The sequence below is a fragment of the Protopterus annectens genome, chromosome 7.part0 (assembly GCF_019279795.1).
Source record: "Protopterus annectens isolate FY-2018-M chromosome 7.part0, PAN1.0, whole genome shotgun sequence".
In the NCBI taxonomy this organism is placed as follows: domain Eukaryota; kingdom Metazoa; phylum Chordata; order Ceratodontiformes; family Protopteridae; genus Protopterus; species Protopterus annectens.
The window spans coordinates 1,730,689,797-1,730,716,247 of NC_056739.1; the positions used below are offsets into that span (position 1 = coordinate 1,730,689,797).

The 26,451-nt window shown below is 38.9% G+C and overlaps 1 protein-coding gene across 5 annotated transcripts in view; it reads left to right on the forward strand.

Annotated features, from left to right (window-relative positions):
- MAN2A2 (mannosidase alpha class 2A member 2) overlaps positions 1-26,451 on the forward strand; it is a 2,415,216-nt gene that overhangs the window by 1,425,194 nt on the left and 963,571 nt on the right. For all 5 annotated transcript variants that reach the window (XM_044078268.1, XM_044078266.1, XM_044078269.1 and 2 more), the window contains one exon: positions 23,215-23,380. In XM_044078268.1, the coding sequence (XP_043934203.1) occupies positions 23,215-23,380 (166 nt within the window). The remainder of the gene's footprint in view (positions 1-23,214; positions 23,381-26,451) is intronic.

Here is a 26,451-nt window from a genome sequence, read left to right on the forward strand (position 1 = left end):
GGTAGGTACTAGGCTATCAGCCCAAGGGCCTAAGTAAACCTAGCCAACAAAGTTCCCTGGCTTACGCCAACCCAAGAAAGTTAATTTCCTGTGCTCCTGTCGAGCAGAGCCACAGAAGTGATCCCCGGGATGTATTTCCCATCCACTCATCTTTCTTGAAGAGTATTAATGAGGAACTTTGCTTGACATAGATTGGTAGCTTGTTCCAGAGTATGGGAAGTCTCTGAGACTGGAATCTATCCAGCTTGACCTATTTATTGTGGTGACAAGGTTTAGGTCCCTAGAGTGTGTAGCTCGGAGGGATTGTGATTTCTTTAGGTGTAGCATGTCCAACAGCTCTGGGTTTGACATAGCTTTATCTGTTAGGCAGAGATCACCTCGGAGTAGGTGACATGTTACAGAGTAAAGCTGGAGTTTTTTGAGAATGTCGTTGTAGGGCATCTGTTTGAGGCCAGTAATCCTCTTTCTGAGGTATTTCTGTGGCCTTTCCAGCTGCTGCAGATGTCTTGTGAGGTACATTTCAAAAGGGGCGTTGTACTCTATAATGGGTCTAATGAGTGTTGAGTAGAGGGGAACAGTGACCTCTTTTTTCCTGGATGAGAACCCTTTTGTGATGAGGTGTGCCACGTAGAAGGATTTCCTGACTACTGTGGCAATATGATTATCAAAGGAGAGACTACTGTCCACCTGGGTCCCAAGGTCTTTTATCATACATTCGGCGTTAAGAAGACTGCCGCCTATGTGGTAGTTCATGGGTACAAAGTTTTTACCAAAGGGGATAACAATGCACTTTTTGGCATTGAGCTTGAGGCCATGGCTCTGACACCAGGCATCTGTCTCAGTGAAGCCCTTCTGTAGGATGCCCACATCATTTGGGGACTCAACTATAGCTCCTAGTTTGCAGTCAACTGTGAACTTCGTTAGTCAGAGGCCTTCTGTGTTAGCCTGTACTTCAGAGAAGTAGATACCAAACAGGAGAGGTCCCAGGACTGAACCCTGTGGTACTCCACTTGTCACTGGTTTGAAGTCAGATTTGAAGTTTGCAACTTTTACAGTGTGGGTTCTGTCAGTGAGCTAGTTGGCAACCCATCTTGTGACATAGGGATTTATACCTAGTTTAGTGAGTTTAGCTGTAATTCCAGAATGAGGGATGGTGTTGAAAGCCTTGGCGAGGTCACGATAGGCTGTGTGAACCACCTTACCCTCGTCTACGGCTTTGGTGACTGCCTCAAAGAAGTCAACCAGGTTCAGGAGGCATGATCTGCCTTTCACAAACCCGAACTGGGTGGGTGTCAGAGTTTGGAGGTTACCAATGTCTTTGTTTATGAATTTCGTGATGATACATTCCATGGCCTTGCAGACCAGGCTCGTCAGGCTAATAGGGCGATAGTTCCCGGGATCAGTGGTGGCTCCCCCTTTGTGGAGTGGGATAACTGTTGCTGTGTGCCATCCAGTGGGCACAAAGCCTGATGTGAGGCTATGATTGAACATGGTGTTTAGGTGGGGAGCCAGTTTGTTCTGAAGTTCGTGTAAAACGCAGCCTGGGATGTTGTCCGATCCCATGGATGCTGTGTTTTTGGCTTTAGAGAGTGCTGCTTTTACCTGTGTAGTTGTGATTACAGGGACTCTGCATTCTTCCTGTATAGATATGGGCCCATTAGGGGGTGTGGGGGGGGGGTAAAGTTAGCACTGAACCTATCTGCCAGGATGTTGGCAATATCAGTTGGTTCTGTAATTTTTGTGCCATTGTGCTGTAACTCGGAGCAGATCTGGGTGTTGCCATTGCGATTCTTGACATAGCTATAGAATGCTTTGTGGTTGTCCGTAGAATCAGTGGCGATCTTGTTTTTGTAGCTAGCTTTGGAGACTCTTATAAGGGATCTCAACTTCTTACTAAGGCTGACCAGGGAGCTCCTCCACTCATGGGATTTTACTCTCTTTTGCAACAGTTTCTTATAGGTTCATAGTTAGGTACTAGGCTATCGGCCCAAAGGCCTACGTAAGCCTAGCCAACAAAGTTCCCTGGCTTACGCCAACCCAAGAAAGTTATTTTCCTGTGCCACCGTCGAGCAGAGACACAGAAGTGATCCCCTGGGTGTATTTCTATTTCCCATCCCTCATTAAGATTTTTCTTGAAGAGTGCTAATAAAGAACTTTGCTTGACATAGATGGGTAGCCTGTTTCAGAGTATGGGAAGTCTCTGGGACAGGAATCTATCCCTCCAGCATGTCCTGTTTATTGTGGTGACAAGGTTTAGGTCCCTAGAGCGTGTAGCTCGGAGGGATTGGGATTTCTTTAGGTGTAGCATGTCCAACAGCTCTGGGTTTGACATAGCTTTATATGTTAGGCAGAGATCACCTCGGAGTATGCGATATGCTATGGAGTAAGGCTGGAGTTTTTTTGAGGCGGTCAGTGTAGGGCATTTGTTTGAGGCCAGTAATCCTCTTTGTGAGGTACTCCTGTGGCTTTTCCAGCTGCTGCAGATGTCTTGTGAGGTACATTCCAAAAGGGGCGTTGTACTCTATAATGGGTCTAATGAGTGTCAAGTAGAGGGGAAGAATGACCTCTTTTTTCCTGGATGAGAACCCTTTTATATTGAGGTGTGCCACGCAGAAGGACTTCCTGACTACTGTGGCGATGTGACTATCAAAGGAGAGACTACTGTCTGCTTCCTTCTGTTGTAGAGTTTGTTTATGGCAGGGGACCACCAGATTGGCTTCCTTTTTATTGGAGAATAGCGTCTTGGTTCTGTTTGGGATAGCACGATCCATGCACTCGTGTAAGTGTAAGTATAGAGTGCATTTGTGTAGGATTCAGCAGTCGTAACTGTATTGTCCATCTGCATGGGTGTCATGAAGTTCGCCACTTCTGTCTTAAGAAGCATGGAGACATTTTTTTTACTGTAGTTTATTTAATGAGGGGTGGGGGTGGGATGTGGATATCTAGGGTGATTAGCTTATGGTCGGATCTGAACAACGAGGAGTTGTGGAACACCTGTCACTCATGTTGTTAATGACTAGATCTTGGATATTGTTGCCCCTGGTGAGGGTGTGTATAAGTTGATCCAGGGAATTGGAATTTATGAATTCCAGAAACTGCTGAGCAAAGGAGTTGGTACATGAGTAGTTTTCCCAGTTAATAGTGGGGTAGTTGAAATCGCCCGATATTAGGGTGTTTGGTTGAAGAACCCTAATATTTTCCAGTATATCAAGAAAAGAGGAGTGGGAATCCTAGGGCATGGTGGGGGATCTGTAGCAGGCTACAGTATGGATTGCAGTTTTGCCAAGAGTTAGTTGCACTTGGATAACCTTGGATGCATTATACTGAGCAACTTGCCTGGAGGTGTGGATATCCTTAATGAATATGGACACACCTCCACCTTTGGTGTTCCGGTCCAAGTTAGATAGCCGAATAGTGTGGTATGAGTTATAGTCTGGTAATGCAGGGGTGCTCTCTGGAGCCTTGAACCAGGTGTCGGTCACTGCACAGATATTGATGTTCTCTATTTTAAGGAGTGCCTCGAGTGAGTGCATTTTGAGATTTAGACTTCTAGCATTGAGTAGCATTACCCTCAGTTTTTGCTTGCCTGTTCCTGTTACAGTGGTGAATTTGTCATTTGAACCTTGCCTAAAAAAGGCACTATAGGGGCTGCAAGAGTCTTTGCCAGTATCCGGAATCCCAGGGGTGACAGGTGCAGGCCATCTCTGGCAAAGCGTCGTGGTCTGTTGACCATGTCGCCCCAGGCAGACAGATTCTGGATCCCCTTAGAATGACACCAGAAGCTTAGACAATTGTTGAAGTCTATCATTTTGTCCTTGTACTGCGGTATCATTCTGGGCAAAGGCAAGATGCTATTCAGGGCTAGTGTCGTACCTGCCTGGGCTACAAGATCGGAGAGCTCTTCCATGTCTCTTTTCATGTAGTCCAGGGAGGTACGTCTCCAGTCGTTCACACCAACATGGACAATCAGAGTCATATTTGTACTTGTTGTGGAGTGACCTGAGTTCATGGGTTATGTGGCGGATCCTGGCACCCGACATGCAGCTGACAGTAACCTTCTCCTTGTTTAGTCTGGTGAGTGGGACATCAGTGTGCCTGACTATAGAGTCACCTATGACTAGTGTGTTGGGTACATTGTTTTGCCTTATGGGCTGTGTTTGAGTGGCACACTGAGTCTGTGGACTATGTGTCATTTGGGTTGTGTTGGTGGGGGGAGGTTGCTTGCGTTTCTGCTTTAGAGGTCTCTGCAGCTTGAGCAGATTATTATTGAGAGCCTCTGCAAATGTTTTTGTGTTTGTATGTATGGATTTTGGTGATGTAAGTTTAGTGGGACTATGTGATGAGTGTGGTGTGGTGCAGGTGTTTACCTTCTCCTCTTGACTGTCAAGTTCAGTCTTGGTTGGAGAGAGCTTTACCTCCAGTTTGGCTAGATAAGTGCATCTCTCACGGGTTGTAATGTTGGGTGGTAGGAGGAGAGGGTTGTCTGTGTACATGAGGCAATTGCTGCATTGCCCCAGGATGTCCATATTCATCTGCTAGGCAGAAGAAAACACTGGGAGCTGACCCTTGGACATGCCTGAATAAAAAACTATTTTCCTCTAGACAAGTGAGGAAAGTGAGTACAAGAGCTGTTTTTCTCTAAGCAAGTGAGGAAAGTAACTATAAAAACAGTTTTTCTCTAGGTAATGAGAAAGACTGAGTGTTGTAGTAATTTGTAGTTTATTTAGTGTTTACAACAAGTTCTGAACAAGTGCTGAGCACGAATAAACAAATTCAAGTGCTAAAACTAAGAATCTGGATCTGGATCTTGTTGTCGATAGGCTACGTAGTGCCTACCACTCCCATTGAAAAGCTAGAAGGCTTCCCTCCAACACAGAAACGCTTGGGGGCACAGAAGCTTACAAACAATCTGACTACTTAAGGCAGAAAACAAGCTTGGAATTTATATATATATATATATATATATAGTTTTTTTTTTTCTACAAATTCAGCAGGTCCATTCTACTACCTCATGAGTGGTTTCACAACATGAATGTGACAGAAATTATTTTCCATTGTTGGTGCCAGCCTTGCTGTGATCTTTTTGCTTCTCCCCTAAACAAGTACAACAGCTTTTTTGCCCTCATTCCCCTTTCTGGGAGAATCACCGAGGGATGCTCTGCTCCACAGATGGCCTCCTGATCTCCTCTATGCTTATCCCCAAATTTCTGCAGAAAGCTACCAGGTTGAAGAGCAGATTCGTTGTCATTGCATCTTACTGGCCTTGAGAAATTTGGTTCCCCCTCCTTTTGCCTCATCTACTTTATCCACTTTTGATTCTGGATCCGACTCCAGACTGCCTGTCTCAGCTGGATAGGCATGGTTCACCCAGATATCTCAAACCTTAAGCTGACAATCATGGTTTCTCCATTTCTGTTAAAAGCCAGACAACCAATACTCTCTTCCCCTGTCCATCACATACTTTTTTTCCCCGTAAGGCTTCAACAAGAAAACTCCACAGACGTAAATGGAAAAGGTTTGTTTTTTTGGGCACAGCAGAAACAGCTATTGTACAACGTGTACTTGAATTTTTGACAACAATCTTTAATGAGGGATCTAGCTACTTAACAGTTAGAGTTCAGTTGACAATGATATCTAATTTTCATGTTGGTTTTGACTATTCTTCCTTGGTTTCATCTAAATTTTGTAAAGCCTTTTTGAGAGGCACACACCTGCCAAGACCGCCATATAAAGATCCTACTCTACCATGGGATTTAAATCAGGTGCTGCAAGCCTTAATTCATTCTCCGTTTGAACCAGTTCATTTATCTACCAATTTTCTTTCCTAAATTTGCAAACAAATGTAAACATATGTTACATTTATTGGATGTCCACAGACAATTATGTTTTCACCTTCACAGAACAAAAGAAGTTAGAAAGACAGACCAATTATTTGTGTCCTTTGCAGATTCTAAATTGGGAAAATCAGTTACAAATGTTAATTTAGCCAGATGGCTGATGGATTGGATGTCATTTATCTACAACAAATTGGGACTGTCCTTACAGAAACCTTTAAGAGTCCCTTCAGCTAGGTCCATGGCAACTTCTTCAGTGTTTCTTTGTAGAGCTTCCATGGACGACGTATGTGCTTCTGCAACATGAGCCAATCCTCTTACTTTTATCACTCATTACAAACTGGATCTGGTCTCAAAGGGAGGTGCAGCCTCTGGCTCAACTGTGCTCAGGAATATCTTTCCTTAAAGTCCACCTGGGAATTTAGGTAGATGGGGACTCTGGCCCATATGTTGAGGATAAAATGAAAGTTGACAACATCAGAAAACGAAGTTATGTACTGTGTGGTCCATTTTCATTTTTCTAAAGCAAAGAACCAGGTGACTGGGCTGAAAGTTGTACTAATCATGAGCCACGATCCAAGTTTATCAAAATAATTGAAGTTTATTAAAAGTAGATTAAGCGCTTTCATCCTATTCACATTAGGATTTCATCAGAATAAATATATTAGGCAACTCCACCTACTTAAATACCCAATAAAGTTAAAAAACAATTAAATCAGTAAACATTATAAAATCACAGTCGCTTCTTAAAGAGCCACAGACATAAAATACATGATATAGACTTAAAATACATTGTTAGGTTAAAAAAGTTATTTTTATATATCTTTAAAAAGATTGTGCCCAAGTTAATCCTATTAAAATAAATAATTAAAAATAATAAAGAACACTTAAGAAACAGATGTATGACCATTGTATCTACAGCATAAAAACAAAAAATGTTAATGCCCTTTTCAAGCTTTCATTATCAAAGGCTTCTCATGACAAGTTTTTATTTGATATATTAGAAATAGTAGAGCTTGATCCCAGGGAAGGAGACTGGGAAAATAACTTAGAATATAAAGAGCTATTATGGCAGTTCTGACTACATGTCTTTACATTCCCTAAACTAAATGATTATATTTCTTTGCAGCCAGTTTTGAAATAGAGAGCTCCTAAACTATGGCAGTTACTTTGATCATGTTTTTTTAACTTATTTCTGATTGTTTATTTGAGTAGGATTGACTTAGGCACAGACTTTTTAAAGCTATAGAAAAACATTTTTTCACACTCTTAATTGTTTTAGATAATAACAGCAAACTGTTTTTAACCAAAGAATGTGTTTTAAGCACTTATCATGTATTTTATGTCTGTGGGTCTTTAAGAAGTGAACTAATGTGATTTTATGATGCTTATTGATATAATTGTTGTTTTAACTGTATTGAGTATTCAAGTAGGTGGAGTTGTCTGATATACTTATTCTGATGAAGTCCTAATGTATATAGGATGAAAGCACTTAATCTACTTTTAATAAACTTCAGTTATTTCAATATACTTGGTTCATGCCTTCTGCTTAGTGGAGCTTTCAGCCCAGTCACCTGGTTCTTCATGACAGCTGTACTGGTTGGTGACTTTGCCTTGTTTCTTTGGTTATTTTCATTCTTCCTCAGCTCCCCACCCACTGACCCCCTTCTTTTTTCATTATAGAGTTCTGGGAGAATGAGATATTATAAGGACACTACTGTGTCCCATGTTGAGCTCCAGATAATAGCTTCTTCTGTCAGAAGTATTATATTAATATTTCATTCATTTATATCAACCAGCAAACAAGATCTGAGGTTTGTTAGGAGTTGGTGTTTTATGGGCAAGGAAGAGCTAGAGAGCTTTTTGAGTGCCACAAGCTGTAGCATCAGCCAAGTCAGATCTGAGAATCATATCCAAACCCATATGTTGAGGAAGAATGAAAATGAACAACACAGATGGAATGTTGTGGTAAGTACATAACTTCTTTTTTTGGTCAGTATTTATTTAAGGATGCCCACTCTGGAAAATAATTAGTTTTCTGTCAATAGCCTTATCATTAGCTTTGGGTAATAGTGCTACTTCTGGAAATTTTGTAGCACCGTCCATTATTATTATGATGTACTGATACCTACTGCTATATTTTACTAGTGGCCCCACAGTGTCCATGTAGTACATTCAAATGGCACCTCTATAATAGACATTGAGATTAAAATACTCTTAAATCCATAATGGGATATAGTTTTATGATATTCTAGGCAAGAAGCACACAGCTTTTTTAATCCCTTTTTATGCATGGCCAGTAAAATCTGGTTAGTGTTCTTGCTTTAGTCTTATTCTTCCACAGGTGACCATGAGTTTACTTCATTACAAGTGTCATGAAAACTTATGGCACTAACAATTGATGCAGAATTCCCCATCTTTATTTTGCATAAAAGTTAATTTTCAACTCAAAATAGGGGTAAAAACCAATAGGAACATATTGTTCAGTATCCTTCCCAACAGTCTTGGTTATATTCTATTGCTCTATTTAAAGTATCTTCTCATTGTGCTTTGAAATTTTTTTGCTTACTTGTGAGTCCAATAACTCAGAGTTGCTTTCTTCACTAGTTTCTTTTTGCCAAACTTCTTTCGTGTCTTCCCCTGCATAGGATAATTGTAGACAAAAGTCACCTGCTTTCTTTATTTGCTGTCTGTACAAACTTTTTGAGTGCTTTTTTTCCTTTTGACTTGCTTCCTTCTGCCTTAATGTGGTACCTGTTTGAGTTTGTGTTGCTTTATCGAGACAGGTTTCTGATAACCAGGATCTTTGTTTACTGTCCAGCAGCAGTCAACTTCCATCTCCTTTTGTGGCTTCTTTGCCAACTCCTTTTTTATAGTTTTGATTCTGGACCTCTGTATGAGCTTGGCTATCTCACCCCCCCCCCCCCCCCCCCCATCTCTATATCTCTCATTATGAGTGTCAGCCTGCTGTACTGTCTGTAGATTCTCCCTCCTCCAACATATGGCATAGTTTTGTAAACTGGTGAAAATCTTTTCCTAATATTACATCATGAGTCAAATCATGGCTTACAGGATAGAATGTAACAGTTTTCCATAATTGTTTGAATCACTGCATGTATGAGGAGATATTCTTTCTTGTCACCTTGAATTTGTATTATTTCTACTTTTTGGTTGTCTCATGCTTACATATCAGAGAACCCTCAATAAGGGTAATCTTGCTGATAGTATAGTAGGGCAAGATATAGTTGACCAGTTTATTTAACTCATTAACATAATGTTGATTCAGTTATTCTAGGAATAATCTTGCTACAATCCATAGGAACAACTTCATTGGCAGTGTGCCTTTACATTTTCACATTTCTGATGTATGCAGTCCCTTAAGTGTTAATACAGAACTTGGCAATGTGAGCCCACTACTCTTATTTGAAACAAGTTAAGAAATTTCTCTTTTTTATACATACAATGGCATATTTCTAATAGCATTGTTAAGGTTCAAAGCAGATACTTCATGTTAAAATAGTTTATCAATAGCTGATAAGTGTTATACTGAAGTTAAAATTTAGTGAATTAGATTGCTCATATAAAAAGAGAGATCTAAAATTATCAAACAGCAAAGGAACAAAAACAGTTAAGATATTATTTGATTCAAGAGGGACGCACCCCTTCACCCTCCATTCCCTGCTAATTATTTATACCAACTCCGTGATCTCACACCAGCATGAAAGGGGCAAATTCCCAGTTCATCCTACCCCATAGTCTCACCAAAGAGCAGTCAGCTTTAAGAGAATTCAGTCTCTTAAGCTCGAAAAACAAAGTGAAAAGAATGCTCAGTATCTTGAATGTTTCCTTTTATGAACTGCAGCCAAATTTACTAGCTTATCAGAGTATATGGAATCGCTTTGCAGTGCCTATTTTCTTATTTTACTAAGTAAAGCTGTTTTAAATAAGCCTTCTACTAAAATATTTAATTTTTGATGAACTGTTGCTGCCAGCTTCTAAGCATAGCTTTAGAATGTGGTTCAAGTCATGGATCTGCACTCTTACATGTTTTTCAGCATTAAAAACCCAGTTATAAGATTTTATGGGTTCTAGTTAGGTGATATTCCAACCCTATCCCAAAGTTATTTTTAGCTTATTTTCTCTGTAGTCTCTTCTGTGTCATATACATTTTAGTGCCCAATCATTTAAAAAGTCACCACATATGATGCAGGTCATTGTGCTTGTTTAATTTTTTTTTTCATAGCAGGCACACTTCTGGGTTAGAGGCAATGTTTGCTACTACAACTAGCTATAGCTACATTTACACTAGCCTCTAAAGTAGGCTGAGCAAGCATTTTCAAAATGTCCTCCATGGTTGATTTTTTTCGGGGAACATTCCAAAAGGCAGCGATGAGCAAATACATTCAGTGCAGCAGTAGAAATGTCTGGTTAACTCCTCAGTAAAGCAGCAGCTCAATGAGTTTGTGCACTTGGCTGTAGAGGCATTGGAAGGAATAGTATATAACAAGCCATTGGCCAGCCACCTATGCATACATCTTCCCTGTAAGTCCAAGAAACACTGGAGACATCAAGCATACCACTCAGCTTCTTAAAGCAAAAAATCTGGAGAAAGCCATATGTAATGGGGGGGGACAGAGGTCCAAAAATAGGGAAATTTATTAAATATTACTCTTACAAACTTAGAAAGTTGATAGAATAACAAGTTTTGGATTGGCATGAATTTTCTGATGGGTATGAAGTCTAAAATGCAAATGTCTGTCATTATTTTCTTACTTCAATCTTCAATGATTTGCCAATGATTTCCTAGAAAACCACAATTTTGAGAAAAAATGGACCAAAAATATGAGGCAAAAATCTGTACAGTTGAGAGATATGACACCAATTTTTATACAAACACAAGTTTATTTGGTATTCTACAAGGTAAAGTAACTGCTCACTTAGCTTTCAGCTAAACAAAAAAAGTACCTTATGATCCTCTCCATCATATGCGTATAGATTCTCTGACAAATATGTTGTTCACAGACATTCCTATGTTGTAAGCTTTACCCAGCCTCCAATTCCTGCTCTAAACTGCAGGTAACTCTACTGGTGCACAGCACAAATAACCACCTGTTGAACTACTACAGTCCACAACTCCATGTAAGCTCCTGCTTATCCCTAATGAAGACTTAACTTCCTTGTTTGTTGTTTGTAGTCAGTCTCATTACATATAGCAGTGGTGAGCAAGTAATTCCTCGTTATGTAACTAGAGATCTACAGCTCTTTCTTTTTTTTTTTTTTTTTTTATATAGCCAAATGGAAATACATGATGTAATTCTCATTCTTGGCATAAGTGAATCGTTAAAAACAGTACCTAACAACATCAAGTTGGTAACTCCTGACCCAAGTGCTTATGCCAGCTTGAAAGCTAGAGTAATTGCAAAATCTATATTAGTCCATTTAAAGGTATTATATATCAAATCTGTGTAACAGTATATTTGTGTTTTCTGTTAGTGGCCCAACATGGCACTTCTTAATTTTTCTACCAAAACATTTACTATGCATTTATAGGTACAGAGGCACAGTATACATTTCCCAACCTTAAGGTGTTTGTGTGTGTATATATATATATATATATATATATATATATATATATATATATATATATATATAAAATGGTTTTGTGTGTATGCGCGTGTGTATCAATACATTGCAATGCATTATACAGATGGCACTTGATTAAACACAACTGGTTGATCAGCAGTCCATCAAAAATTGAAGGGAAAAAAAAGTAAAACTTTTTTGCAAGGAGGCAAGCCCCTCACAAACCCTGCTATAATTGTACAGTATGTACCACCTCTAACATTGCACTACAGTAGGGAAGGACACATTCATTGATCTCCACTATACTCTGATCCCACACAGAAAACAAAATCTGGTACATGCAATAAGCTGTTTTTCAATTAGTTATACTAACTTTCTTTTCCTTAAAAAAGTTGACAATTCTTATGTGTGTTTATTTGTTTAGCCAGATAAGTAAGATGTTCTTTCTTTGACCCCTTTCTATAACGAATCAGACCACAAGGGAAAGGCAAATGTAAAACGTATCTGGAGAGTTTAGTGTAGCCAATCAGCTAGGATGTTTCTGGGAGATGGAATGAAACCAAAACCACAAAGGGACAGGGTGACAATGCAAAATGTCACACAGACAGTAGACCGGAAGTCAGTATTGAATCACTGACACTGAAGCTGTAAGACAGAAATTTTACTACTAAGCCAGTGTGTGCTGTCAAGGTTGCACCGTAGTGGAGATAGTAAGCATTGTTGATTGTTTTGCGTATTTTCATTTTATCACTCACATTTTAATAGTTGAATTACGTATTATTGAGGGGTGGTGTTTCAAATATTATGGTCAAGGGCAGAGAAGTTCATTTACACTCTCCATGTAGAATGCACTATACTGCAAATGTTGTCAGTTGTTAGACATTATGAAAATGGGCAATATTTCCATATTTATGTTAATACTGGGAAAGCTATTTCAATTTCCATATTTTTGTTAATATTGCCTAACAGTTATGTGGTATTGGCAGAAGCTGTAAATGGCACTGGGGAAATTGTCATTTATACTTGTACAGAGTATCTTTTAAAATTTGAGAGAGAATTTTTTTGTAAAAGAGTTAAGTATTTCCTTTTCTGTAAGTAATGGCAACACTGGATGGGATTATAATAAGCAACAGGGCATGGGATTGTGGGGAATTGGCATCATCATCATCCCACTTTTTCCCATTTTCTACATGTGGTTAGGGTATTGTGTTAACTGTCGCCATCTCTCTCGATTCCGTGCCACACTTCTGCGTTCTTCGACACTCATGCCCAACTGTCACAGATCTTCTGTCGCACAATCCATCAACCTATTCTTGTTTTCTCTTACCTTCCTCCTGTCTGCTCCAAATCTTCTTCACCAGATTATCTTCTGCTTTTCTGCATATGCATCCGAACCACCGTAATGTAGTCTGTTTGATCTTTTCCCCAGTTGGGGTTACTTTGGCTTCTGCTCTTATGTCATTTCATCTGTCCCACTGTGGACATCCTAACATCCTTCTCAGACACTTCATTTCCATCACCTCTAGCTTCCTCATCTGCTCTGCATTTACTGCCCAGGTTTCTGTATCATACAGTAGTACTGGTTGCACCACTGTCTTCTACACTTTACTTTTCAGCTTCTTTGACATTTGTCTGCCATAGACTACACCAGAGACTCTATGCCAGTTGGCTGCAGCCCCTCTGATTCTAGCTTTGACCTCTTAATTCAGACTTCCATTCTCCTCAACCACCCCTCCCAGATACTTGAAGCTATTAAGCTGTTCTATCTCAATTCTCAGCTTCTTCTGATTTCTCTAATTTGTTGCCATTATCACTGTCTTATCTGTGCTTAGTTTCATCCCATGTGCCTTCAGTTTTGCATTCCATTTCCCTGTTCTTTGCTGAAGTTCTTGCTCAGAGTCTGCCTGCGATGCCCCATTGTCTACATACAGCAGCTTTGTTGATCTGTCCTCTCTGACCTGTATGCTAATGTAGTCCATCACTAGTATGAACAGCAGTGTGCTCAGAGCTGAACTTTGATGCGCACCCACTCCTACTGGGAACTCCTCTGTGAGACTGAACACTGTTCATACTTAAGTCATTGGGTCCTTGTACATAGCCTGCACTAATTTTACCAGTGCTTCTAGGACTTTGAACCACCGCAGTGCTGCCCAAATCAGCTGTCTTGGGACCTTGTCATATGCTTTCTGCAAGTCTAGGAATGCCCAGTTGGACTCTTTAGTCATCTCTAGCTTCTTCTCAGTGATCTGTCTCACTGCAGAATTAAAGTCAGTTGTGCTGCATGCTGATCTGAATCTGAACAGCTCATCACCCATCTTACAGTCTACTACTCTGCGGATCTATTTATCAATCATCTTTTTCAGAACTTTCATGCAGTGTGATAGGAGTTTGATGCCTCTGTACTACCCAAAATTGTGAATGTCCCCTTTGTTCTTGTACAGTGGCACGAGTATGCTTATTCTCCAGTCATCTGGGATGCAGCTTTCTCTCCACTCTGCTATGAGTACCCTCAGGAGCCATTTCTCCCCTGTCTCACCCAGAATCTTTATCATATCTACTATGACCTCATCTGATCCTGCTGCTCTCCCTGGCTTCATTTTCCTTAGTGCTGTTCTTACTTCTTCTAGGGTGCGTTCCTCTTCTTCTCTCATTGTAGGCTGTTTCTGGGGTAGTTCAGCTTCTATGGGGTTTTATTCGTTCAGAAGCTGCTGGAAATACTCCTTCTATCTGACTTTGATGTCCTGAGGATTGGTGAGCAGGTTGTTGCTGGCATTCCTTATGAAGGGTGTCTGACTATCTTATTTGTCTTTCTGTCTATGACTTGCAACCTGATATACTTTCTTTGTGCCACCTACTGAATCACTTTCCAAAAGCTGGTAGAGTGCCTCCGATGTCCTGTTGTTTGCTATTGCAACTCTTTCCTTAGCTTCTTTGTTAGCCAACCAGTATTTTTTTCTAGACTGGTCAGTCTTTTTCTATCTCCCACTTTTTCCTGCACTCCTCCTTTCTTTTGATGACTTCCTGGACTTCTGCATTCCACCACTGGCTTTCCTTATGTGCCTTACCTTATTGCCATAACTGGCTCAGCCACATATCAGTTTTGTAGTCCTCGCATATGCTGTTTTGAGGCACTACCATTCTTTTTCAACTCCACCTATCTCCTCCTCTTATTGGGGTTCTAGAGCTCTGAGTAATTCTTTGAAATGTTGTACTTTTTCTCCAGTCAACAGCGGCTTGGTCTCTGTTGACCTTAGAGCCTTCTCTGACCACTGCTTGCAGCTGATTGTGGCAACGAGTGGTTTATGCTGTGGGTCGACTGTTTCTCTGGGGATGACTCTGCAATAATTGAGTCTACCCCAGTGCCCTTTCCTTACTTGGAGGAAGTCTACCAGAGTTGCATGTTGGCCACTCTTGTGTGAATTACCACTTGTGACATAGGCAAATTTACATTTATATAAAAGTAATCAAACTCTATTAACAAGTTCATGTTTACAAACATAATACTTTACATATATTGCTATATGTCATATAAGCTAAGCAACATTACATAAATCATTCAATTCCTGCCCTTTTATAAACAAGAAAAATGTTTATGAAACCATCACTTATGACATAGGCAATCATACATTTCTATAAATGAAAGCAAACCACACCAACACAGTCCTAGCTGCAAGTATTTTACATCACAAACCATACTGACACACTCTCATTTGCAAACATTATATATCATTTATAATCTACCTAATCATTTTTAGTCAAATAGTGCATAGCTCATTTAAGTCCTGCCTTCTTTTAAACCTCATTCCTCCCCTGTATATATTGTTCCCATAATTCCCATTTTTCCTGTGCAGTTTGCTCCTACCCATTTCTAAAGATCTCAATTCCAGTTGTTTTATCTCTGTTACTGTATTCACTGCTTCCAGTGTGGTTGGTTTAGATTTTGATTTCCATTTTCTAGCAGTTGCTTTTTTGGCAGCCACCATAAATAGACACAGTGAGGCTTTAACATGTCTAGGAAATTCTGATTCTGTATTATAGCTGAGAAAAGTCATCTCCCTCGTCACACCAATCTGTCCACCTAGCATCTCCAACAGTGCATCCTGCAGGGAATTCTTAAAGTCCGCCAGCTCACTGCACTCCCAGAAAATATGTTCACAATTACCACTTTCTTCCTTGTCAAGCCTCCAACATTTGCTGTCTACCTTTCTTTGGAGTCTACTTGGGGTATAAAAATATCTATGCAAGTATTTCCAAGCAAAAATCCTAAATCTTCTAGATTTTGTTGCATATTTGGGAGACATACATATACCCTGCCATTGTTTATTTGTAAATTGCTTACCCAGTCTCTCTTCCCAATCCTTTCTAACCTCCTGTGATTGATTCTTTTAGTTTTCATGCAGTATTTTTATTGCGCTACTAATTATTCCTTTTTTAATGGCAGCTTCTGTTCTAGATTCTATTAAAAACTCTGCCAGTGCTGGCCTTTCATTTAGGACCCCCCCTATTTCTTTCTCTTTGTCTATATTCTAATATCAATCCTTGATAGGAAAAGCAGTCTCTAACTTAACAGTCCAAATAAATTATTGGCATCTTCCTATTCTATTATCTTTCCCTCTCTAGTTATTTGCTCCCAATACCTTGGTTCCTTTGGCAGTATTCTCCAATATATTCCAGCCCCTTTTTGCATATTATGTATATCCCTAATTGCAGTCATCCCTATCGGCATAATCTCCTTTCTCCATTCCCATGTTGACTTAGTTCTTGGGATACTTTCTACTATGTTATAGATATAGTGTTCTGTATTGATTATTTTTATTCTCCTTAAAGGACTACATTCAAAATACCAGTTTCTCCTTGTTTCTTGAGCTTCTCCTGTTTCATCATCTTCCCTTTCCATTTTGAATTATAGTTTTCTGCTTGTGCTATGTATCAGAGCCTTAACTATGTAGCTTTGAAATACCTCTTCAGATTGGGTAATCCCAATCCACCCTGTTCTACTGGAAAAAATGGCTTATCCCACTTGACTCTTGCCGTCTTCCCTTCCCAAATAAAGTCCTTTAGCTCTTTATTAATTGCTATCCACAACTTCTCCAGTGGTTGATAACAATATGCCTGACCTATGTACAAGACTAATGGGACTAAAAACATTTTAACAACTTGTATCTTACTATCCTTATCCATGTAACAAAGCTTCCATTTTCTCAGGTTTTGTATTATCTTTTGTTTATTCTCTTCCTACATATCCTTATCTGCCACACCAGAATCATTTTTAATCTATACCTCCTAAGTACTTCATTTTATCATGTCCCCATAAATATGGATATTGCTGAACCAATTCATGTGTGGGTGCATAAGTTAGCACTATTGCCTTTGTTCTAGCTTCATTAATTTTGTACCCCAAAAAGACCTGAAACTGTCTCAAAATGTTCCACAACACTGTTATGTCTCATTCTGGTTTTGTCAGTAGATCCAGTTTTTGTTCAGTACCATGCCAATTATATCCTTGAATTGTTGAGTCACTTATTTTCTTTGCCAGTGCTTCTAAATGTAATGCAAATAACAAAGGGGAAAGGGGTCAACCCTGGCTGGATCCGCTGCTCAAGCAGAAATTGTCAGAGAGGACCTTTCCCGCTTTAGATTTCACCTCTGATCCCTCAAATATCATCCTAATCAACCTTATAATTTTTTTGAAGAAATGCAAAGGGTTCCATTGTCCTGGTCATAAAGTCCCAGCTTATTCTGTCAAATGCTTTCTCTGCATCAAGAACCAATAACAATAATGGTATTTTGTTACGCTTCCCTCTGGATCATCAGTGTTCTGTTAATGTTGTCAAATGTTTGCCTTCCTTCCACAGAACCAGATTGATCTATATTTATCAGTTTTGGCATTACTTTTGCCATTCTTTCAAACATTATAGACATGAACACTTGCATGGCTTAGTATTGAAATAGGCCTTTATGAAGCTGGATCTGATGGATCTTTTCCCTATTTAGGTATTACAGCTACTACTGTTTTCTTCCAGGATGTTGATACTTGTTACTTCTCCTCCTCTTAAAATACTGTTAAACAAAACCAGATCATTATCACTTTTTTCCCTCATATCTTCCAAACTTCCACAGGAATACTATATGTTTCTGTGGACTTTCCTGTAGATTGGTTATACATCACAACTTTTATCTCATCTCCTCCTATCCTGTTAGTAATTGCGCCTTATCTACCTCTAACCTTGGCATATTTAATTCTTCAATAAACATTTCCATTTGTATCTTTTCTTGATTTCCTTATTTGTCTGCTTTATACTTACTTTCATAGAATTTCCGAAACATTTCTATTACCTCTACAAGATCTCTTGTTACCTTCCTTGTTATAGGCTCCCTAAGCTAGGCAACATCTCTCTCTACTTCCTTTTCCCTGATTTGTTGTGCTAAATGTTTTTGTGCTGTAGTGTTATTATCAAAAACAGTTAGTTGCTTAACAGCAATTTTTCTAAACTCGTGTATATAATCAAGGTAATCCCTTATTTTCTGCTTAGAATTCTGAAGCTGATCCTCTTATTGTTCTGTGAGATTCCACCTGTTCTGCAGTACTTTAACATTTGTCAGTCTCTCTAAATAATTCTTGTTCCTTCTTAACCATAGCTCCTTTTCTTTTATTTTCACCCTATTTTAAACTCCACCTTAATTTTATTCCACTCCCTAGCTATATTTTCAGAAGTAATTTGTATCCTTTTGAAACGCTTCTGAATAATCTCTTCTTACCCATTCCTTAAATTCCTTCTCTTTTCAGCAGATAGGCGGGGAAGTGCTAGTGTCTCATTTCTATTTCATTACCCTGTGTTTTTGTTTTAGTTATTATTGGCACATGATCTGAAATAGTTAATAGGTGTGTGACAAGACCTTCAATTACATGCACATGTTTCTGTGAAATGTCAATTCTGTCTAACCTAGCCCAGTTTTTGTACCTTGGGGAATAATATGTAAATTCAATCTGAACTCCTATTAGTGAATTTTCATCTTCCATGCCAAATATTTTCATAAATTTCTTCAGAATCTACCCTCCTTTGTTATACTTTCCCTTCTGGGCCCCCCAGACACATCTTCACTGCTGCAAATCAAATTCTAGTCCCCACCTATAAGTAATATTCCCTGCTGAAAACTTATTATTTCTCCCAGAATTTTCTTAAGCTCCATTAAAGCAGTTTAGGTGGAATATAAATACATTCCAGTGTAATCCTTCTTCCTTGCCACCAGTCCCTTAGCACTACAAGTTTGTCATTATTTTTTTATTCTCTTCTCTCTCTATTGGAGTTCCTCTTGCAATTAATATATGTACTCATCTTTTCCTTTGTCCAGGATATTCTGCTGAATAACCATCCTGAGAACCTTTCTTTATCAAGTTCACATGCTCAGCTTTTCCAAGTGTGTCTCCTGTAACATAGCTATTTGCATTCTACATTTTTTAATATAGTTCACTATTTTTTCTTTTTTGTATTTATCTGAGAGACCGTTAATATTTAAAGATATTACAGAAAGCATTTTTATTAAATGTCTAGTTCTAGCTTTTGTGTTACATGTATACACTGTTTGACAGGTTGAAATTTTATTTAGTTGTTTCTTTTTATATCCATTGGAGCCTACGTCACATCTTAAAAAATGTTTTGTTTTATTGAAAGCCTTCAAAAAAATTATCCCCCAAAAACCTATTAATTTAATACTAACACACAAAAACATGTACATCTTCAAATATTGAAATTGTACCCTTCTATTAGAAACACATGTCCCAAACTGATAGCCACACTCATAGGCATAACTTAACCTAAAAAAGGTTATCCATTCTAAGATGCATGGGTGCAGCCTGTGCTTCTACTAAGTGCTAACTGGTTTTGTCTTATTTTTATAGCTCTCTCAACTGGGAAAACCCCTGAATGCTTTCAGAGAACATTATCTCCTAGCTAGTTTCTCTTCTTTTTTTTCCAAACCAATCACTCTCCACCGACTGTAACCAATTTCTCTTTATCAGATTGTTTCCATGGAGACATGAGAAGCAGGCAGTCATTTTTTTTATCAGATTGTTTCCATGGTGGCATGAGCGTCAGATACAGAATTGGTACTAAGCACACTTTCATTTGCTAGAAAAAAGCCTCATAGTATTCAGTATTCTTTTTCATTTACTTGCTTTCTCTCAAAACATGTAACTAAGTCAAACTAAGGTCCTTAATCCAGTGATTTCCCCATGCAAGAATGAAAAAGTACATTAATTTTTCTTGTGTCATACTCTTTTAACCACCTTTTTTTTTACATAGCATTGCTTAGATTTCTTAAAGCTAAACAAGTAGAAAGAGAGAAGGGAGAAAGAAAGGAAAACAAGAACAGCAGCACCCATTTACAGTCCCCATTACACTTAAAAACAACTGAGAAATCTTTACTTTATAGCATGCAAAGAAAACCATACACCACAAAAATAGTACTGCTGAGGAAAAAAGTGTTTACTTTACTTACAGTTAACTTTCTCCCCTCTGATGCCCTCCCCAAAGCATTTTTCCGAACATTAATGACATGAAGTAGGGCATATACTTTAGAGTCCCTCAGAAGTCCAACAGATTCTGAAAAAGTCCAATATTTCCAGGTTTTCTTGTTCTGTCATATTTCACAAATATAATTATTGCATTATAATCCCACATTGTTACTGGTTTTATTCCTGTTCATTTCCATCTCCCAAATCCTGTCTCTGCTTTATGTCGAGTTCTTCTGTTCAACTCTTATGCTCCCTTCCTTCTCTCCAACATTTTCCTTTGAAACATTGCAGAAGGTTTCACCGTACAGCATGTTTGTGGTCTTTATTACCAAAAGAACAAGAAGCAGAATATCCTTGTGTTTCACAGCTCACTTTTTGTTGAACAAACTTATGTATTTCTTCCTTAGCATGTACTTCATCAAAAAAATGATTTTGTCCCTCCAGGGAAGAATACATTGAAGACAGCTGGGCACAGCAATTTGAATCTCATACCTGTGCCTCAACATTCCCTGAATAGTGGAATTAATTTACTCCTCTTTTACCTGGTGTACAATGAGTAATCATTCTCCACAAACACTCTGCTGTCTCCCACTTTTAGTATTTTGTCCTTCTGCCACAGTTTTGTCAGAATCAGCTCTTTCTGCTGGTAGGACTGCATCTTTACTGTTGAAGATCTAGGATTGCATCTTTACTATTAAAGGTCTAAGTTGCTTTCTCAGAGCCAGGTTTGGAGTATACACATAATGTGCCCTTTCAACTAACAACTAACTCCTGCTGTGGAATACCAGTCCAGTTGCTTATTTGTGCTTTCATAAAATTAACGCAATCTCTTCCTTCCAGCTTCTCTGGTATAGCTGAAAATCTCAGGTTTTTCCCTACGTGCTCTGTCCTCTAATTCTATTATTTTTTTAAACATCTCTTCCTGAGCAGTCTCATATTCAGCCAACCTTTTATGCATTTCATCCTGTGATTTTTGCAGTTTTATCACCTCATCTGAATATCTCTTTAAAGCTTCTTCCATTTTTTCCAGCATTTTTCTGTTTGTGTTGATATACTCCATTAGTATTTTGTTTGTTTTAACAAGGTCTGTGTGCAGTTGTCTTGTATCTTCCTGCAGGTTACTGGAAGTCATGTTTGGAAGTTGCATTGCTTTTTGCTGAACAGCTGGAAAACTTTCCTCAGTCAGTGTTTCTTTCTCTCTTTTTGTAGCTGATTTTTCCACGTGCTTTGTATTTCTTTTTCCCTTAATCCAGGCAATACGTTTACCAGCCAGTTACTAAACTTTACCCTCAAAAACAAAAGTCTTCTGACTGTCTCTGTTGAGTTTCTGTTTTTACACTGGCAGAGCTAGTTAAACTGTTACTCGGTGTGCAGCCATCTTAGAAGTGTCTGACACCATTGCAAGTTGTCCTGCTTTATCTAGTAGGTCCTGCAGCTGCTGTCTGAATGCACTATTTTCCTCACTATAACAAACCTGCTGAGGGGCATAGGGGAAGTATACATAATCTCAGCCTGTCATTATACTGCAGTCTGATTGTATGAGTCTGTCACTAATTCTGATGATATCCCTCACTATCTTTTGAAGCCTTTCTGTCACCACAATTCCCACAACATTTCTAGCCTGTCCTGCTCCTGAGTAGTAGACTCTGGATCCCAAGCCAAGTTACACCGTCCTTCCATGTTGTCTCTTGAATACATAGGATGTCCAGCCTCCTCCGTATCATCATGTCTTCCACTTCCAAGCTGTGTCTTGTCAGTGAACGTACAATGTGTAGCAATTCTCATTTCATGTGTAGCAGGTTGACTAGTTTTACATCCAGCTTTCACTCAATAGATCTGTCCCAGGCAATCCAGTCCAGACAACTAGATACCAGCTGGGCATTAGCTTATTGACCCAGGGCTGCTGGACTTTATTGGGGCACACACTTGTCAGTAGGGGTACATAGACCCCTCCCACTGTTAGCATAGGTCCCTAGCATAGGTCAGAGTAGTCTGGTTTATCAATCCACTTATCACTGGTAACTACCCATGCCCATTTTGGCAAGATTTGTCAACATGACCAAATCACCTAGAACCATGTTTAACACTATCAAATGGCTAGCCCTGCTGAGGCATGTATTCTGTGATCCATGTTCTCCCATCTTGAGGATGCTGCGTATTACAGTAGATGCCCAAAGCAGTTGGTCTGTACAGCTCTACCCCCTTTTAGGGCACCATGTAGAGCCTGTGCTGCTGCTCACAGCTCCATTCATAGGTGAGTTTGAGATGGAAACCCACAGCATGTTTCTTGAAAGAACCCCACAGGGAGAATAAGCAAACTCCAAACAGGCATTGGCCAGAGGTCAGGATCGATCTTTGTACCTTGTGAGTGAGTGGCAAAGATCTTAACCATTATGGAAACTGGGGAATTGGCACAAGAATGTTTATTTGTTGTTTTCTGTTTTCATCTTTATATTGGGGTAAAATTTTTAACTATTATTTGGTTTCTCTAACAAAAATGAGTTGACTGTTTTCACTGTAATAAAGATTGTTGTTGAACAGCATGGCAAGTTATAATTTTTAAACAGCATTTACTGCTTAAACATTGTTACATTTGGTTGACTTATTTTGTTATCTTGTCTTTTTCAGAAGAATTTTAGGATTTTTAGGGATGCGTGTAGGCTGGTTAGGAGTGTGACTTTCAAAACTGCTAGGTGTGAAGGTGTTAAAGTAGTGTTATCTGTCTTTGTGATGCTTTGCAGTGACTCTTGGACTGAAAACAGACATAAATGATTAAATATTTCTAGAGTGGCAGTTCTTCCTGATTTATATAGTAAATATCCTAGCTAGTGAGACTACTGATTGCAGAACCAGTAGCTTTCACAGCTTGTACTGATGTTATGGGAGGTGGATCTGAATGCCTTGTTTTTGAGGACTACAAGGCAGAAGATACATGGAAGATCTGCATGAATACAGTGATTAGTATTTGCGAAGGTTAGTGTCTCCTATTTCCTTTGTCATATACTAACACAGGTATACTGCATTTATCTTTTAAGGAAGGAAGAAAGAAGGAAAGGCAAGTTTAGAGCAGTAGACTTTGGCATTATAGTAGTTAAAGCATTGATCTTTGATTCTGGAGATTTGGATTTGATTTCCGTTACCCTCCAGGTGCATGCTTATCTCCATTCTGTTTCCAGTTTGCCTCTGTAGAAAGACCCTTGGTCTTTGTGAGTCATCCTGAAAAGTAGCAATTAAAAATTAAGTACAAGTACAAATTAACCATCTAATTTTTTTCTTGTTCAGGTTTCTTGTAGTGTATAATCCAGTAGAACAGGAGCGAATCTGCATTGTTTCTGTCCTTGTTAACACACACCGTGTCAAGGTCCTAACAGAAGATGGGCATACTGTTGCCATCCAGCTTAGTGCTCAGTGGGACTCTGCTACAGACATGACTCGTGATGTGTATCAGGTAGGATGTGTATGAATGTGTTCATGCTGTACATGAAAGAAGTATTTTTTTAAACCCTGTGTGTAGATATCCAGCAGGCAACTGTATTGGAATAGATGAAAGAGTTGTAATAGCAGCAAACAAGTTACAGATTACAAAATGGGGCTAAGTTTAGCATAAGCATGGACCTGAGGTGCATTGAATTTATTGTAGTTATATGCAAAAAACATTATTATAATCTACTAATAGCCAGATGTAGATATTTTATAATTGGACCAAGTGTTTATCAACATTTAAAGTTAAAGATCTAAACATAAGCCCCAGGTTTTTCATAACACTGGATCTAATATGATTTAATTTATTCTGAAAAGAGAACATATTCTTAATTATTACTCCTAGATCCTTATAATCATTAGTTACTTTAAGAATATAAACATTCAAAACTATTGGTTTAGTTTTTTGTTGGTTTACCAACATAGTCTCAGATTGTTCAGTAATAAAGTTAAGACCATATTCAGTTTACCCATACAACAATTTATTGTAGGAGATTATTTAGTTCTTTAAAGTTATTATCAGAGGCTGCAACAAATCCAGTTTTGCCATCATCTGCATATTTATTGATCTAACAGGCAGTTCTTATTTGGACTAGTAGGGAAAAAAAAAAAAGGTCCCAGCACTGACCCCTGGGATAAGCTGGCAAAAAATATGACCTAATTAATGAAAAGTTAACACAACTTGGTGTTAATCCTATCTCATCAGATGGGTGGGCAACTGGCTCACAAATAGGACCCACAAGGTATCCAAAATAGGCACCACCATCTCCGACAGCAGACCTGTCACTAGTGGTGTTCCCCAGGGATCTGTCCTAGGGCCCCTACTGTTTGGCATGTACTTCTCAGAGGTCCAGGCAAAGACCAAGGGCCTGTGGTTGACCAAGTTTGTGGATGACTGTAAGTTGGGTGCTGTCATTGACTCCCCAAATGACATTAACATACTGCAAGAGGGTCTTACAGCTACAAATAACTGGTGCCAAAGTCATGGCCTTAAGTTAAACACAAAAAAAATGTATTATCATACCATTTGGCAAAAACATGGTCCCTACTGATTACCACATCAATGGCAACCCCCTAAGCACACAACCCATGGTAAGAGACCTGGGTACTCAGGTTGACAACAATCTCACATTCGACCATCATGTGGCAGCAGTGGACAGAAAAGCCTTCTACTTGTTCATCTCATAAGTAAAGGGATTGCATCCAGAAAAAAGGAGGTTATTTTATCTCTCTGTACTCCTTCCTCATTAGATCTATGACAAAAATCCAAAAAAAGCAGTTGCCACCAGTTTGAGAAAGTATTTATTCATCTCTGATATAAAACCAGTAGGTAAAACAGCAGTTAAAACAGCAAATAAGATCCAAATCAATGTAAAGCGCTTTCGGGTTATTATCTTCAGACAAATGCATTACTGGTAAAGACAAATATTTCAAATCCTTGACAACAGATTTTCCTGTTTTTTGGACTTTGACTTTCTCATTAGATCTATAATTGAGTATATTGCCCCATTTGGTATGTACCTCTCCAAACACCTACACCAACTGGAATGCCCACAGAAATGCCTCACAAAGAGAATCCATGGCCTCCAACACCTGTCTTATGCAGACAGGCTCAAATCACTATCACTTTACTCGGCATCATACAGATTCCTCAGAGTTGATCTATGTCACACCTACAAGGCAATGTCAGACCCTGCCCTACTAGAGATGCTTTATATACGTAAGTCTAACTCCTTGCGCATTACCCGCTCGATATACCTAAGTCTAATATGCAACATCAACAAAACCTGCTGGAGAGACAGTTTTGTCTCCCAGAGGCTGCTCCATCTCTGGAATAGACTTCCTATGCATGTCAAACAGAGTACCTCGCTGACCCTCTTCATGGGCAACCTTGATGAGTGGATGGGAAACCACAAATTTGTCCCAGAGGTTCCACCTTTGTCTCTCATTGACAGGGACAACAGGTGCTGAGTGAGGTTTCTTTTTTGGGGATAAGCTCTTGGCTAGGCTTGTAAGGGCCCCAGGGTCATTAGCCTAGTAACCTCCTATGGTCCTATGAACTGGTCACACATTTGGTTCTACCAGATAGCCGATTTATGATTCCATTTATCAAGAAAGAGTTGAAATTGTACTTTAGTGAGGCTTTATATAGAGAATGATGAGGTAAGTTATCGAATGAATTAGCAAGGTCCAAAAACTCAACACCGGCAGAGAGGCCCATGCCAGTTGCTAATTAACCTGATAGCAAAATTCTGTATGAATTTGGGGGGGGGGTTGATTTTCAACAAAATTCAGTATTTCTTGTACTGGAATTAGTGTGTATATATGTTATATTTTTAACAGGTGTTATTCACTGCAGCATTGCATAAACTGCCCAGTTCCTGCCATCCTGTAAACCTCAAACCTCCTCCTGAAGATTGTTCTACATGTATTATTCTTACAAATTCCATTTATTTCTGTGTAGTTTGATTCTTTTTCAATTGATCTCAACTCCAGTTTTGTTATCTCCTTTACAATATCCAATATTTCAAATACATGTGGTTTAGGTATTGACTTCCATTTACTAGTATTTGATTTTTTGGCAGTCAACAGAATTAAAAATGAATAAGGCCCTTCTGCATCTGGTCAATTCAGATCCCATATCTCAGTTCAAAAGAATAATTTCCTTTGTTGCAATCATTTGCTCCTCAACATTTCTAACAAAGTACCTTGTAGGGAATTTTTAAAATCAAATCATTACCCCCCCCCCCCCGAAAAAAAAAAGTTCACAATTACCTGTCTCAGTCCATCATTTTTGCTGTCTACCTTAGGAAAATTTCTCTGACATTTGCTTGAGGTACTACAGTATCTAAGTACACACTTCTGAGTAAAAATTCTAAACATTCAGAACTTTGTTGCTTACTTGGGAGCCATACATGTGTACTGCCATTTGTTATTTTGTATATTATCTTTCTATTCTCTTTTCCCAATATTTTGTAACTTTCTCTGATTAATTCTTATAGTTGTTGCACAGTATGTATGCGCCATATGAATTATCCC